Source organism: Hyaena hyaena, unplaced genomic scaffold (assembly GCF_003009895.1).
Source record: "Hyaena hyaena isolate Hyena2069 unplaced genomic scaffold, ASM300989v1 scaffold_74, whole genome shotgun sequence".
Taxonomy (NCBI): domain Eukaryota; kingdom Metazoa; phylum Chordata; class Mammalia; order Carnivora; family Hyaenidae; genus Hyaena; species Hyaena hyaena.
This window is the reverse complement of record NW_024080706.1, coordinates 1,596,520-1,610,609: the sequence shown is the minus strand read 5'-3', so window position 1 is coordinate 1,610,609 and position 14,090 is coordinate 1,596,520. Positions and strand designations below refer to the sequence as shown.

Below are 14,090 nucleotides of genomic sequence, written 5' to 3'. Positions count from 1 at the left end.
AATAAAACACATTTCCTTTATTCTTATTCATAGTTGTGCCCAGTTATTAGGAAATATAATTGGTTCTCATTTCACAGCCTCCTCAGCTCGATAGGAGAAAGGTAGAACAGACTGCTTACTGGAATGGAATGAGAAATACTTAACTTCTAATGAAAGTAAAAATATTAGGTTTAGGCCAAAATTCTGAGAAGTCTAGAAAAGCCCATACGATCTGAATAGAATTGACAACAGCCATAAAGGGCAGGTATTAATTATGTGCAGCCCGTCATTCAAAGCTGGTATTTCCCCACTGGAAAATATACATATGGAAAAGGTACGTATAATGTTCCAGGCAAAAGAGGATACACTAGAATGAAAACACACCATTATTAGTAAATTAATGTTTATATTTTGAAGTGATTTTCTGGCTTGAGAATCTGAGAGTAGATTGGCTAGATTAATCAGAAAATACATTGCACATTTTACTTTCTATAGTAAGCTGGTGTAATCAGTCAAGAGATAGTACCAAATATGAGAGATGTCCAAAATGTCTTTCTTTGTCTTTTGTCACTTTCATTTCAGAGTAAAGATAGTGATCTATTATAGAATTGTTATAGTTTATTGTCATTATTCAGAGAAGCAGTTTCAATTCATCCTTGAAGGGTGGCTGTATGAGGAATGATTATGTTCTTTTTATTTTTAAAATATGAAAATTTTTGAGTTCTTGATGTGGTAATTTGGAAAATAATACTTAATAAATACAAAAGTTTCATAATATAGTCCTTAATGTCAGAAATAATGGAAATGTGAAGGTCTCGTAGGTGAGAGATTATAATAGGAGATAGAAGCGTAAAATAAATATGAATTGTGACATGGTAACTAGAACCAAGGTATAAAAATATTGAAGCGAGATTTTGTTTTGGAAGACTTGATTTAGTGTTTGTCATAAATTAGAATCTGGATGTAGAGTCACTGAAGTCCATTTATTTTGCTGCTTTGGAATGGAACTCTATTTGCTATAAATTTAATATGTATGTGATTATGAATAATTCTGTCTCATAACACCAGCCTTGAACTTTTTGACGGAAGCAATATATTGGGACTTTTTTAAAGCTGTTTTTTTCAGTCAGGGGCTCACCTCTTATCATCCTGCTATTAGAAGGTAATTTTTTTTTCAAACCCCCTTTGTCACTGTGGCTTAAAAAAATACTGAGGCAGGGGCCTGCTTAACATTGGGAAGGCAAATGTTTTTATTTGTTTTCTAAATGAAGCCATGAAAAAAATGCAAAAGGCACATACAACATAATGTAGGGAATTAGAAATCTCATTTTATTGTTTCCAAATGTTGTTAGTTTGTCAAGCGTTGAGAACTTTTTAAGAATTCTTCCAACTCAGTGTAGGCTTGTTAGGGGTTCGGGTGTGGAGATGCATCACTAATGTCAAGTTTGCCTGTGTGTGTTGTGCTTTCCCTAAATGCACTTACCCGAATTCTAATTCACGTCACAATTTAGTACTCTGGTGTTGCACAGACAATAACGCACTGAGGTTGTGCACGGTTGTTTGCATTCTTTTCTACCCATTCAGTCTCTTAATGTGTCTTTTTTAGTCCATGAGGACTTATTTCACTAAAGAAAAAAATGCAGAGTTTTGTAAGCCGTGTTACAGTCATGGTTTGCATTTCACCATGGAAATGCTTGGAAATTAAATGAAACCATTGCTGTGAAAGTTCTCAAGAGGCATAAAGCACAAGAATTGGCAGCCTGTGTTCACCAGTCTCTTCTGAGATAACTGTGTTTTAATAGTAAATCAGGGGTTAATAAGAAATAAGTGACTTATTAATAATAAGTTAATTATTAATAAATAATAAATAAGGATTTATCAGGAGTTAGGAAGTCATTGTGGCTATTTTTACTCCATTATTTTCAAGATATAATGCACTTCATGATTACTTGTTTTCTACTACATTCAAAATATTCAGTGTTGGTACTAAAAGTGGTTTCTCAATACAGGAGTTCTTTAAGCCTAAGGTAGGGAAAGGGCTTATTGGGATATTTGACTGAAGATATGAGAAATGGTCACATGGACTTGAGATGTGTGATATGCTGTGTTTGAATTTCTGGGTGAAGAGCCAGTGATTAACTGATGATCTGTATTTGTAAGGATCATCAATTAATGATGAGAGGTGGTGCCATGCAGTAGAGTATAGCCTTGAGATTTAGACATTAAGAATTCAGATCCCTTAATCAATGGCTAGTTTTCTCATTGATGAAATGGGCATGTTGACTCAGAGTTTGGTTTGGGCTCTACCATTGTTGGGTATAAGAAGTGATAATTCTATTTTTCTGTCCTTAGAGTTTGGGGTCCACTGAGAGAGAGGCAAAAAGTCAGATGGAGATCAAAGTAACAGTTTTAATGCTGGTGGGTTTTTTTGTATCGGAGAATGTGACTTAGATCTGTGGCCCTCTACAGTTAGGCTTCTCAGAATCACTGCATATTTAGATTTTGGATTTTTTTTTTTTTTTTTTGAGGAGGGTACATGTATATAAAACAAACACACGTACCTGAATTGCTTCCTCATACCCAGTGGGCCCTGATGGCAGGACCAGACAGAGGTAGGCCTGCTCTCTGCCTTTGAAAGGCAGGTGCATTTATGCCTAGCACAGGAAGTGCTGAGAGGAAAATGCAAGTTCCCTAAGGCAGGCAGTTCTTAAGAGAAAATAAGGAAGAAGCTGAGGCAGGTACATATGCTTGGCGGAGAGTGGACAGAAGCTTCCCTCCAAATGCTTCAGAGATGGAACTCCTTTACCATGAAGCTATAGGAACTCTCCGCTTGAAGTCACAGTAAATTATTAGTTTACTTTCCCAAAGGACATAGTTAACCTCCTTTAACATTAGTGTTCAGTTCCTTTGCTTTTAACCCTAAAACGTCAATGGGAAAAGAAGAAGCCCTTTTAAGTACTCTTCCTCATTTGAAATATGTTACATGTGCTATAGTGTTTTGCTTTTTTGGGTCAGAGTTGAATAATCTGAGGATAGAATAGGTTCTTTGGAAGGTTTCAGGGAATGTTATTTCTTACCATGGCTACCGTTTATAGCTGGAATATGCTGTTAACTGTTTTATTAGTATAAACTTTATACAAATTTAATGTACCAGCTGTGTGCTCTCTGAGTGTGGTCCTGGACACTGGGCAACTATTGGAAACACACATCTGCACAAATATAGAGAGTGTGTCCTTTTGGATATGTAAGCAGAAAGTAGCTGTGCTTCACTGAGCCATGTCCCTTTTGAGATCCCTAGTTCAATTGAGGTGGGGCACACAATCTGAGGTCAGTTTAATCATAAAGGTTCGCTTGCCTGGTCATCTTTGACAAGGCAAATCTTTCCTTTAATGCTTACCAGCAAGAACCTTTGATTCTTGAATAGTGTGATAGAGGAAAATAAAAAAATGCAATCAATTTCTTAAAGTCTAATCTTGATTACTTTGATGTAGGTTATCAGAACCCTGGTTTGGTTTTGTTTTTCTTATTTGTCTCTTTCTTTGGTCACTTTACATGTGTGCGTGTGTTGTAGTGACAAACATGAAGGAGGAGGAGATGAAACATAAATCAACTTTTTTTTTTGTTTTTTAATTTTGCAAGCATCTGGCTTGAAAATACACAGAGAGGACTGGGAAACTATGAAAAATGAATTGAAATTATTACACAAAAGAGTTTTATTGTAAGAAAAATATGAGAATTTTATCTTTCCATGCTATTTACTGGACCTTAATTTGACCACTTGGGAGTCTTTTTGATTTTGGAATATTTTCCTTTTCAAATTGAATTTGACTTTAGTGTATTTGACCTTTTTATTGATGCCTCATGAGGTGCATTCTTTTTTTGTGGCTAATCTTTCTTTTTTAAAAAATTTTTTTAATGTTTATTTATTTTTGAGAGAGAGAGAGACAGAGCACGAGTGGGGGAGGAGCAGAGCCAGTGAGGGAGACACAGAATCTGAAACAGGCTCCAGGCTCTGAGCTGTCAACACAGAGCCCGACACGGGGCTCGAACTCCAGAATGGCGAGATCATGACCTGAGCTGAAGTTGGACGCTTAACCGACTGAGCCACCCAGGCACTCCATCTAATCTTCCTTTTTTTAAATTCCAGCTGATCCCATTAAGATACTGATGCCATCACTGTCTCCTACGATGGAAGAAGGAAACATCGTGAAATGGCTAAAAAAGGAAGGTGAGCAAGTACGCTACTAATGCCTTGTGTTATTTCATCATTTGGGGTTCTTTTCCAATCAGTTCTATTATACAACACATGAAATAAACCATGTCCTCTGCTCATTAATTTAAGTTTGTTTAGATAAAATTTTCCCATGGCAATGTATAATGTAGCAAAGGTTTTCTGAGTTCAGCCCATATCTTTTCACCAGCAGAGAATGGTAAAATATTTTGAGGCTTTTGTTGTGTTTTAGTCCTTATATTTAGCTTTTAGTTTCAGCCTCATAAGTTTGTTGATCCCCTTATGTTAATCTGTGGCTTTATGATGATTCTGTGTATGTGTGTGTTTTTCCTGAAGCTAACCAAGTTGATTATAAATGTCATTGACAAGAACAAATAAGTAAGGATAATAAAGAAGGCTCTCAAAAGAAGAGCAGTGGAGGAGTCTAGCCCTGCTAGATAGTAAATGTACTGTTATGCCCCTATTCTTCAGGGACACAGGAACAATTACTGTGATGGCATTTGGAGAAGGAGACTTTATTTTTCTGGTGGTGGCTTTCTGTTCCTTTTTTTTTTTTTTTTTGACCCTCTGGCCGCTCTGCAACGGTAGAGTACTCTGCCCCCGTGCAGGTATTGACTTGGGGACAGCTTCTTTCCGTCCCCTATGTAGCCATCTTTCCCTGTGCTTTACTCGGTCTGCAATACGCTAAACTTTTGTGTAGGAAAGAGGGTATATCTCCAGTCCCTATTAGAGGTTGTTAGAGAAATAGACCAGATGAGTTCCCGTAGCCATTACTGTGCTTCAGCTTGAGAAATAGTGAACCAAGTGTTAAAAACAGAGAGGAGCAGAGTGGACGACATGGCTTGGGATGCTGTATCTGATTCTGGAGACTGGCCCTGGCAAGGACTTCTGGGATGTCGGTATGTGACTCTGTGGGCACAGATGTCATCCAGGCAAATCCAGTGTGTGCTTATAAGATAGCACGGAGAGAGTTCAGGTGGTAGGCAGGAGCTCAGAGTATGACAGTGATGCTATGATTCCAGGAGATAAAGCCACCCCCGGCATCGCTTTTGCCAGTGATGACAGTTAAGGATCTTGGGGAGAAAGCTACAAGTATTTACTTCTGAAATATAGCCAAATGAGCTTGAGAGTTTGAGAGAAGGCCCCAGTTCTTTGAGGGAGACTAAGAGTGCCAGGAAAGGTAGATAGGTTACAGAATGGACGGCACGGCACAAGCTTGGGACTATGGTTTGGGCCAATATGGAGGCTAAGGAGGTGTGGTACCTTGAGGCTATCCAGATGACCATAACTGGTCCTGGCTGTGCTAGGTACCACATCTGGTTGGAAGTGTTACCTAACTCCGTTCCTTAGTGGGTAATATGTCTGCATTTTGATATTTCTCCTTTCTGTGTTACGACTAGCATAGTAATTGGAACACACCTGGCAGCACAGTAAGTGGTTGATCAGTAAGTATATTAACAGAGGGAAGAGTAAGCCAAAAGCAGGCACTGTGACAGGGATCAGAGAGAGCTTTGCAGATGAGGTGCTATTTGCCTTGGTCCTTGTAGAATACAGGGGTTTTATTTGGGGGGAAAAAAAAAAAAAAGGTGAGAAAGGACCTGGGTAATGTAAATGATTTGGCAAAACCTTGGAAGTGAGATATCCTGACATGTATTTTGGCAACAGCAGGTAGTTCAGGCTGCATTGAGGGCGCTGTGTGCGTGACGTTAGATAGGTTATAGGAAGGGACGTCAATGCTAGTCGTCAGTTTGTCAGTCTGTGAGGGTCCTTATCCTAAAGCCAAGATACCCACACTTACAGGTTTTTTGTTTTTATTTTTGTTTTTTTATAGGAAGTGGTTTCTGTGTGCTTTCTTGAGCCTTGTTAGTAGCATTATACTGAACAGATCATGTCCTCACAGCGCTCAGGCATCAAGAGCAAACCACAGGTGATTTAATTAGTCCTCTTTGCCTGCTCACATTTGAAAAGTCCACCATGAGGACTTTCAGTCACTATGACCATCTAAGCAGATGGGGTAAGGCTTCTGCTCACTACTGGATAGAAAACTATAAAACCAATTTCTTAATGGTAAATAATGCTGAAATACATGAAGAGGGAATCCTCAGATGCTAGCAGCATCCATAGTGGTGAGTGAGAGTTGAAGCCATGTGCCCCACTGCCTGAGCTGGAAGAAGAATAAATGAGAGTGGGAACAGGTGTTTTTGAGTGGGGAAGAGGAAAGGAAGGGAAATCAAGAATTAGGTTTAGGCTTGGATGTGGTAACTTTGAGGTGCTTATTAGACATTCAAGCAAAGATGTCGAATAGATGGTTGTAGGATTTGAAGTTCGTGAGTGAAGTCATCAGCCTATGGATGGAATTTAATGCCATACGATAACAGGCAAATTCCTTTGTTTGACTCGATACGGAATAAGAATGCCTACTCCCTTGAAAGTTTGCTTTCAGAGGCCTGTCCTCATGAGGCTTTGAGGTTCACATTATTGTACTTGGCATTTTCTGGGAACTCACAGGCAGAGGTAAAGTGGTTCTGGGCTGATAATCTTCCTGGCTTACCTGGCAGAAGCCATTATTCTGGAAGGACGCAACCTCCAGTCCAAGCCAGACAAGATTTCCAGTCCCACTTACGAAGAGTTCACACTCTCAAATTTCATGTTGTACATGGAAGCAGTCTTTTAGGAGCGAGGGTCATGAGGCATAACAAATCTCAGAACTAGATCTCCAAGGACTTCAGTTAATTGGAATTATTAGACACATAAAAATGTATGTTCGAAATGACTAAACATGTAAGAGAAGGAGTTGAAAATATGAAAAGAGACACTGCAGAAAGTTTAGGCAGATTTGAAAAGGACAAACAGAACTTCTAAGAATGAAAAATACTGTCTCTAACATTAAAAAAGAAAAACTCCAGGTTGGGTTCAAGTGTGACTGAGCAAAGAATTACTGAACAGAAGTCTAGCCTGAGAAAATTAGCTTACATGCAGCTCAGAGACATAAAGCAGTAGAAAATATGAACAAGACATTGATGTGGACTATAAGATGAAAATCATCCAGTAATCCAATAGTAGAAATTCTAGGAGAAAAAAACAGAGAATGAGAAAAAGGTAATTTCAAGGCAAACGTGGCTGAGAATTTTCTAGAATTTGAGAAGGACATATATCACTAAATGCAAGAGCCAATACTTCATGAGGAAGCACTCTGAGCAATTGGCTCTGCATGGCTGCTCTCTTTTAAAATAATTATCAGTATCTAAGAAAGTTTCACCTTTATAAATAATGTAATCAATTGGAATCTATTTTTAGGTTTCTTGTTCCTGATGAATTACAGAGCTTTGGCTATTTTCACATTCAGTATGACAGAGTGTTGGTGTCATTACATAATGATTCAGACACAGAACAGCCTTTTAGGGTTATTATAAAAAGATTAAATTTCTTCACATTTTGAGGCAAGTAGATAAGAAGGATTCTTTGGAGCACATTTATCTTTCAGACTTCTAGCTCACTGGCAATCTGATAAGTTCTTCACATCCATTAGAATGTGGAGAGTATGATGAAGAGCCAGGAGACATATGGTCTCATCATTCTGTTCTTTTTTCCTTTTGATTCTACAATGTGCCGTTTTCACAGAGGACGAGCCAGAATATACTTTAAACTTTGGGAGCATTTGCCTCAAGTTTGCTCTTAAAATGGTGTCCTGCCAACTGAAGAGAAATGTTTGTTTACTAATAGACTATAAATAATTGCGAGTAATCTTAATCTTTGGTCCAAAGATTCGGTAATTCACTGTCTTCTTTTTTTTAAGTTCATGTTTATGATTTAATTCTGATCTTTTGAGCATAACGTAAACTTCATTGTACATTTATGTACTATACACGTGTGACTGTATTTCTAAGTATGTTTGGTGCTTCATACATTTATGATAACTTGGTTCAGTCATTCTGTATTAAAAACATATTCATGGGTTCAACTTGATACCATTTTTTATTAGCTGTGTTTTAAAAAAGATTTATCTTGAGATCTTTTTAATGCATGGTCAGTGTTATTTAAAACAATGAGTTTAGATCTTCAAACATGAAGAGGACTGTATGTTTTTTCATGGAAAAGAATAGTGTGTTATCTAATTATAAATCTGGTTTATTTTTAAGCAGAGACTAATGATCTGATAACCTTTAATGGATAGTAGTTCGGTCTTACAAACCTTTCATGTTTCTTGAAAATCTGAGACTGTAATTCACATCTATTATTACTAATGTCATTAGGGTATGTGTGAAGGGTATGTGGGGGGGTGGGTTTTAAGCCAAGGTAATAAGGGTGCAGTGAAAAGAACTCAGGACAGTTTGTCCTTTGGGGTTCTCAACTCTGCCATGAAACATCTGGGGGCGAGGTGAATGAGTTGAAATCTAAGGAGTATCTCTAGCTTTAGAATTCTGTAACTCAGTTTCATTTCGTTTTGTTGATGTCTTGGAAATAGGCAAAAAACCATACATTTTTCCCATTATTGTTGATCTAATGAATGTTAGCAAAGTGGTTTTATAATTAGCATTAGAATACTTAATTTTAGTCCGGAATTAAGTAAAGAGTATGCATTATAAAATTGGTAGAGAAGACACATGAAAGTGATAGGTAACATGTACAACGTCAGAATCTCTTGAAAGGTGAACCGAGCTGTAATTCTACATCTTTTTTACAAGTTTGTTACTTAGAAAAATGTGCTTCAGATAGTTTCAGTTTCATTAACATGGATATAGCTTACTTTTTTTCATCAATTGAAATCAAATCTGTTAGAATAACAAAAGGAAGAAAATATTCTCATTCCCCCCTTTTGTGAGAGCATATTTGAGGATGTGAAAAACATTGTTTTCTTTCTTGAGATATTTCAGAGCATGAAGTATCTCACGAAACACTGGAACAAAACTCAGTTGAGGTAGTAGCATGAAGTACTTAGCCACAGTGTGTGGAACATAGCGCATGCCTCATCAGCGATGTTCATTTACTGCTGCTGCTCTTGATGTTCCCCTTCAGAGAACGGGCATTTCGTGTGGACATTCCTGGGAATTGTGACGGTCTCAAATAGCTTTTATCTCACTAATGCAGAGTATAAAATTCTGAAGTGAAACTGTTTTTGAAGGAGTCGATGACTGTTGGAAGTGTTATCACTAGGTACCCTGGCAGGGTCACATGGGTCTCTGGCTTCTACTGTACAAGAGCTGTGGTGTCTGTTACTTCTGGGGATTGGTATCCATGTTTGTGGTGCTAAAATGGAAGACTTTTGGTAAATGCATTTCACAAATAGCTTCACCTTTTTTTCCCGTATACTACTATTCTAAGAGCTTTATTGAGGTCTGATTTACATACCATAGATTTCACCTCTTTTAACTGCACAGTTCCACAGTTTTTTCTAAATAGAAAGACTTGTGTGACATCACCAAAGCCCACTTTCAGAACATTTCTATCTCCCAGAAGATCCCTGGTGCCTGACAGCACTCACTTCTTTCTCCCATCCCTAGAGTGATCTGCTTTCGGGCTCCCAGAGTTTACCTTTCCTGGGCATTTCATGTCATAGACTCCTGCAATGTGTAGTCTTTTGTGACCGGTTTCTTCCATTTAACATGATTTTGAGGTTCATCTATGTTGTAGCCTATATCAGCAGTTCCTTCTTTTCTTCCTGAACAGCATTCCATCGGCATACTTTCTTACATTTATTGTTAATATTTCTCTTATGTCAGAATTTTAGAATTGGTGGGTGCCCTTACTGATTGCCGCTTTGTTTAATACAATTTTCTGTGGTGATGGAACGTTCTGTACCTGCACTGTCCTGTACGAGTGACCCCTAGCCACATGTGTGTTGAGCACTTGAAACCGGTAACGTCATAAAATGTAAGAGGTCAGAAGGATGAAAGGAAGGTTAATTTTGCCCCTACGTTTCCTTATCTAACTGCTGCTCATGCTTTTAGCCCTTAGGGCAGGACCTCCTCTGTTGGCCTAGGAGCCCAGCTGCCTGAGGTCTTTGGTCATGCATATGTCTTTTTGTGTGTGATGAAGTGGAAAGGGCTGGCCAACTGAGTAAGGGCCGCCTCCTCTGACTTCACACACTGCTGTAAACACTGATTGGATGGGGTTGGCAGGGCCTTCAGTCACTTTGGGAACTTCATGAAGCAGGTCTGTCTTATTTTAGAATTATTGTTACCATACTGTCTTGTGTGTCATTTACATAGGGGCAGGTAGGAAGTATTTGTTGTGTAAACAGTTGAATTATTTTGTTACTAATCAGAGCTGCGACTTTGCTTTAACTTAGCACTAATCAGAGAGTCTTTTCTTTAATGTTCATGGAGGTGTGATTTACGTGGTCTTAACAGATAAAAGCTAGCTCTCCCCCGCCACTACCACTATATACACCTTTTAAATAAAGACTTTTATTCTTAATTTTTGGTGGGGCAGAATTCTTTTGTTAAAGCCACAGGATATGTTTAGTTCATAAACATCAGCAGTGTGTTCAATCAAGACTCTATACCCAGAATCTAAAAAGAGGAAGGGGAGCCTCTGTACACTGCAGCCCTCCGCTCCGGCAGCCGCCCATCTGGACAGAGGAACAGACCATGATGCTGGCGTCGGTGCTGGGGAGCGGCCCCCGGGCGGGCCTCTGCTCTGGCCCCTCCTGGGGCCCGCACTCTCGCTCCGGGCCCGCTCCACCTCAGCTGCTGACGTGCACCACGAGGAGATGGGCAGGGACACACGGGAGCACTGCACAGCCACCATCTCCTGCGACAAGACTGCTGAGGAGCCGTCTGTCGCCTCACCGTCCATGATGCTCTGTCCTGGCCTCTCAGCTGTCTCCTCTAGAGTATGAACTCTTTGTGGACAGAACCATGTCTTGTTGTTGTGTTTCTACCCAGTGCTTAGTACAATGCCTCCTGCACAGATGGTTGTTGAATGATCTGTTTGGAATGACAGAGTGTGGGATAGGCAGTGAGAAGGAGTCCTGCTTCTTAACTGTTCTCAGTAACACACTAACGTTTTTATCTAAACATGTTGTGAAGTGCTATTTGAAGATGTATTTGAAGAGTTAACCCAACATTTCCAGTTCCATGTTCTTTTTCTTTAAGCAGCTGCCTATTCAGAACAAAACCTTCCTGAGAGTCAGATTAAGTAGTTTGGTCAAGATTACTCATTAAGTGTCAGAGCTTGGAATCAAACCTGTGTCTGAGTTGGAACAGTTCCTTGTAACTACTCTGCTTTGCAGCTTTTCTCAATTACAGCACTAAATTGTTGATCAGGGCCCAAACTGAAGATCATTAAATCATCATGGCTTATTATTCTCAAAATACTTTTTTGGCATTTATATTATGTTTGATTATTTTTTAAAAAAATTTTAATGTTTTATTTATTTCAGAGAGAGAGAGAGAGATGCAGTGTGAGCAGGGGAGGGTCAGAGAGAGAGGGGGACACAGAATCTGAAGCAGGCTCCAGGCTCTGAGCTAGCTGTCAGCACAGAGCCTGATGTGGGACTTGAACCCACGAACTGTGAGATCATGACCTGAGCCAAAGTTGGACGCTTAACTGACTGAGCCACCCAGGCGCCCCTATTATGTTTGATTATTGATAGCTAGAAGCTTAGTTTCATAAGATGAGGGCCACCCTCCTATAATAATACGGTGTTTTAAACTTTGCTGTGATTTCTGGGGAAAGTTTACCACATAATGAATCGATCCTTTTCTGTGTTTCTATTTTCTCTTTCTTGGCATTCTCATATAGCTAACATATATGTCTATGTTATGTGGATAGGTATACATATAATTAAAGCACCATAAGAAGGAAATAGGCTACCTGAGATGTTACATGTTAGAAGCATGATACAAACCAAATATTAGAACCAAATGAAATGTAAGTGATAGTTTGATGTAGACCTTATGGTGACATGAGGATTTGTGAAGTTATCGTAGTTTTTTCCTCAAGAATTTTAATCTCAAACTCATTATGTGTGAAATACTAGCTGGAATCCAGGGTAATGAAGTAGAATGTAAAACACTTAAGATGTGTCCTGTTCCTATTGTGAAGAAGCTCATAGTCTGGTAAATAGAGGAAAACCTGATTGCAAAAAAATTAACAGCAACGTAACATTTTATAATGCAGTTTGTGATTCATTTCAAATTCCTTACAACTGCTGTAGGAATTCACAAATAGGAACAAAGTCATCTGGGTTGATCGATGGCTGATCTGTGGTTTTTAAAGGAATTTGCAGTAGGTGAGCACAAGTAAGAACACATCATTTTACTGTATTCCTATGGGCAGAATTTCTAGATGTCTAGAAGTATTTAATTGCCAGGTTGCCTAGTTCAATTGTTTTTTTCCATGGTTACAGCAGAAACATACAAGGGCATGATTTTTTTTTCCCTTTTGAAATACAATCTGTTTTAACTACGGAAACATCTGTCATTATAAAGAAGCGTGTAAGGTGATATAATCTGCTTTCTCTGTATGACATACAAGGTTCCTTTTTGGTCTGATTTCTGCTTACCTCACCAGCCTAATCTCTCATTGCTTCTCTCAGGTACTCTTAGCCAGCTCCTCCCAAGTTTCCTGTTCTCTTTTGCCTCCTGGGCTTTGGGTATGTTGTGTCTTCTTGGATAACTGCCTCTTCACTTGATTGTCTTCTCATCTCTTCAGCCTCAGATTATACACACACACACACACACACACACACACATACACGCACGCACATAGTATACATAATGTACATAAACAATATACATAATAATGTATGGTAAATAAATAAATATATATATCCTTTTTTTTTAGGAAGATTTTCACCTTGCAAAAACTGAATTAGATGCCCCTCCTGAATTTTCCTATAGCATTCTGACTTTACCTAATCCCCACCATAACTTCCAATTTATTTACCACTAGGTAGTAAGCAAACTTCTTGAGCCCAGAAATCTTAACTGTATCCCCTTCCCACCCCCCACCCCCCCACAGCTGTATCCTCAATGCCCTAATGCATTTTCAATAAATATTTATTAAGTAGAAAAATCTCCTTAGGGTTAGGCCAATCACCTTTTAGGTGTTTCTTAAATATCATCGAAGAGGGAGATATGTTTATTTCATTAAGATAGTTTGTATTGATGGTTCTGAACTGTTTTAACTGAAGATAAAATAACCATCTATATGAACATCTTGGAATACAATGAAATAGTTTCTGTACAGTCACCTTCCAGAGCATATTCATCTTAGGGTTTTAGATTTTCCTTCATGTTCTTTTATTGAGTGTGCCTCTTAATACTGCTATACCAGCTATTTTTGGTTTATGTGTGAGGGTATGTATTTGTATGTTACATGCTTTTCTATATCTGTATTTTTATTGTGTTTTTGTTTTTAGGTCTGTCTCTTATAAGCCATATTTATCCAGATTTCATTTTACTTTTACTCATTTTGGTAATTTCTGCTTTTAGTAGGTTGCTTTAATCCATTTATGTTTATTACAATTACTGATATATTTGGACTTATTTCTACAATTTTTGTGGTTTTTGTTTTTATTTTTTTTCTTTTCATGTGTCTCCCTTCAATTGGATGAAGTTTTCATTGAACTTTTCCTCTGCTTTTTTTGAATGCTGTGGATTATATTTCTGTATATTTTTTTGGTGTACACTATTAAGTATTTTGGGTATATATTTAGTTAAATTTTGCCAATAAAGTCTAGAGTTATCTAGCTTTTTTTTTTTCTGCCTATTTATGTCAAAGTTCATAGCATGCCTTAATTATCAACTAAACATTCCCTTGTATCCAGCTTACTGTTTTTAAGAGTTTGAGTTTTACATTTTTAAACCCTCAGAAATTAGCTTTTAAATTATTAATGGTTACTGTTCTATCAATCTCTATAGTAACTTGCTTC

General features: G+C 38.2%; 1 protein-coding gene across 1 annotated transcript in view; it reads left to right on the top strand.

The window, feature by feature from the left end:
• Positions 1–14,090, top strand: part of PDHX (pyruvate dehydrogenase complex component X) — a 78,030-nt gene that overhangs the window by 11,894 nt on the left and 52,046 nt on the right. The window contains exon 2 of the mRNA XM_039233365.1: positions 4,127–4,207. Within this exon, the coding sequence (XP_039089296.1) occupies positions 4,127–4,207 (81 nt within the window). The remainder of the gene's footprint in view (positions 1–4,126; positions 4,208–14,090) is intronic.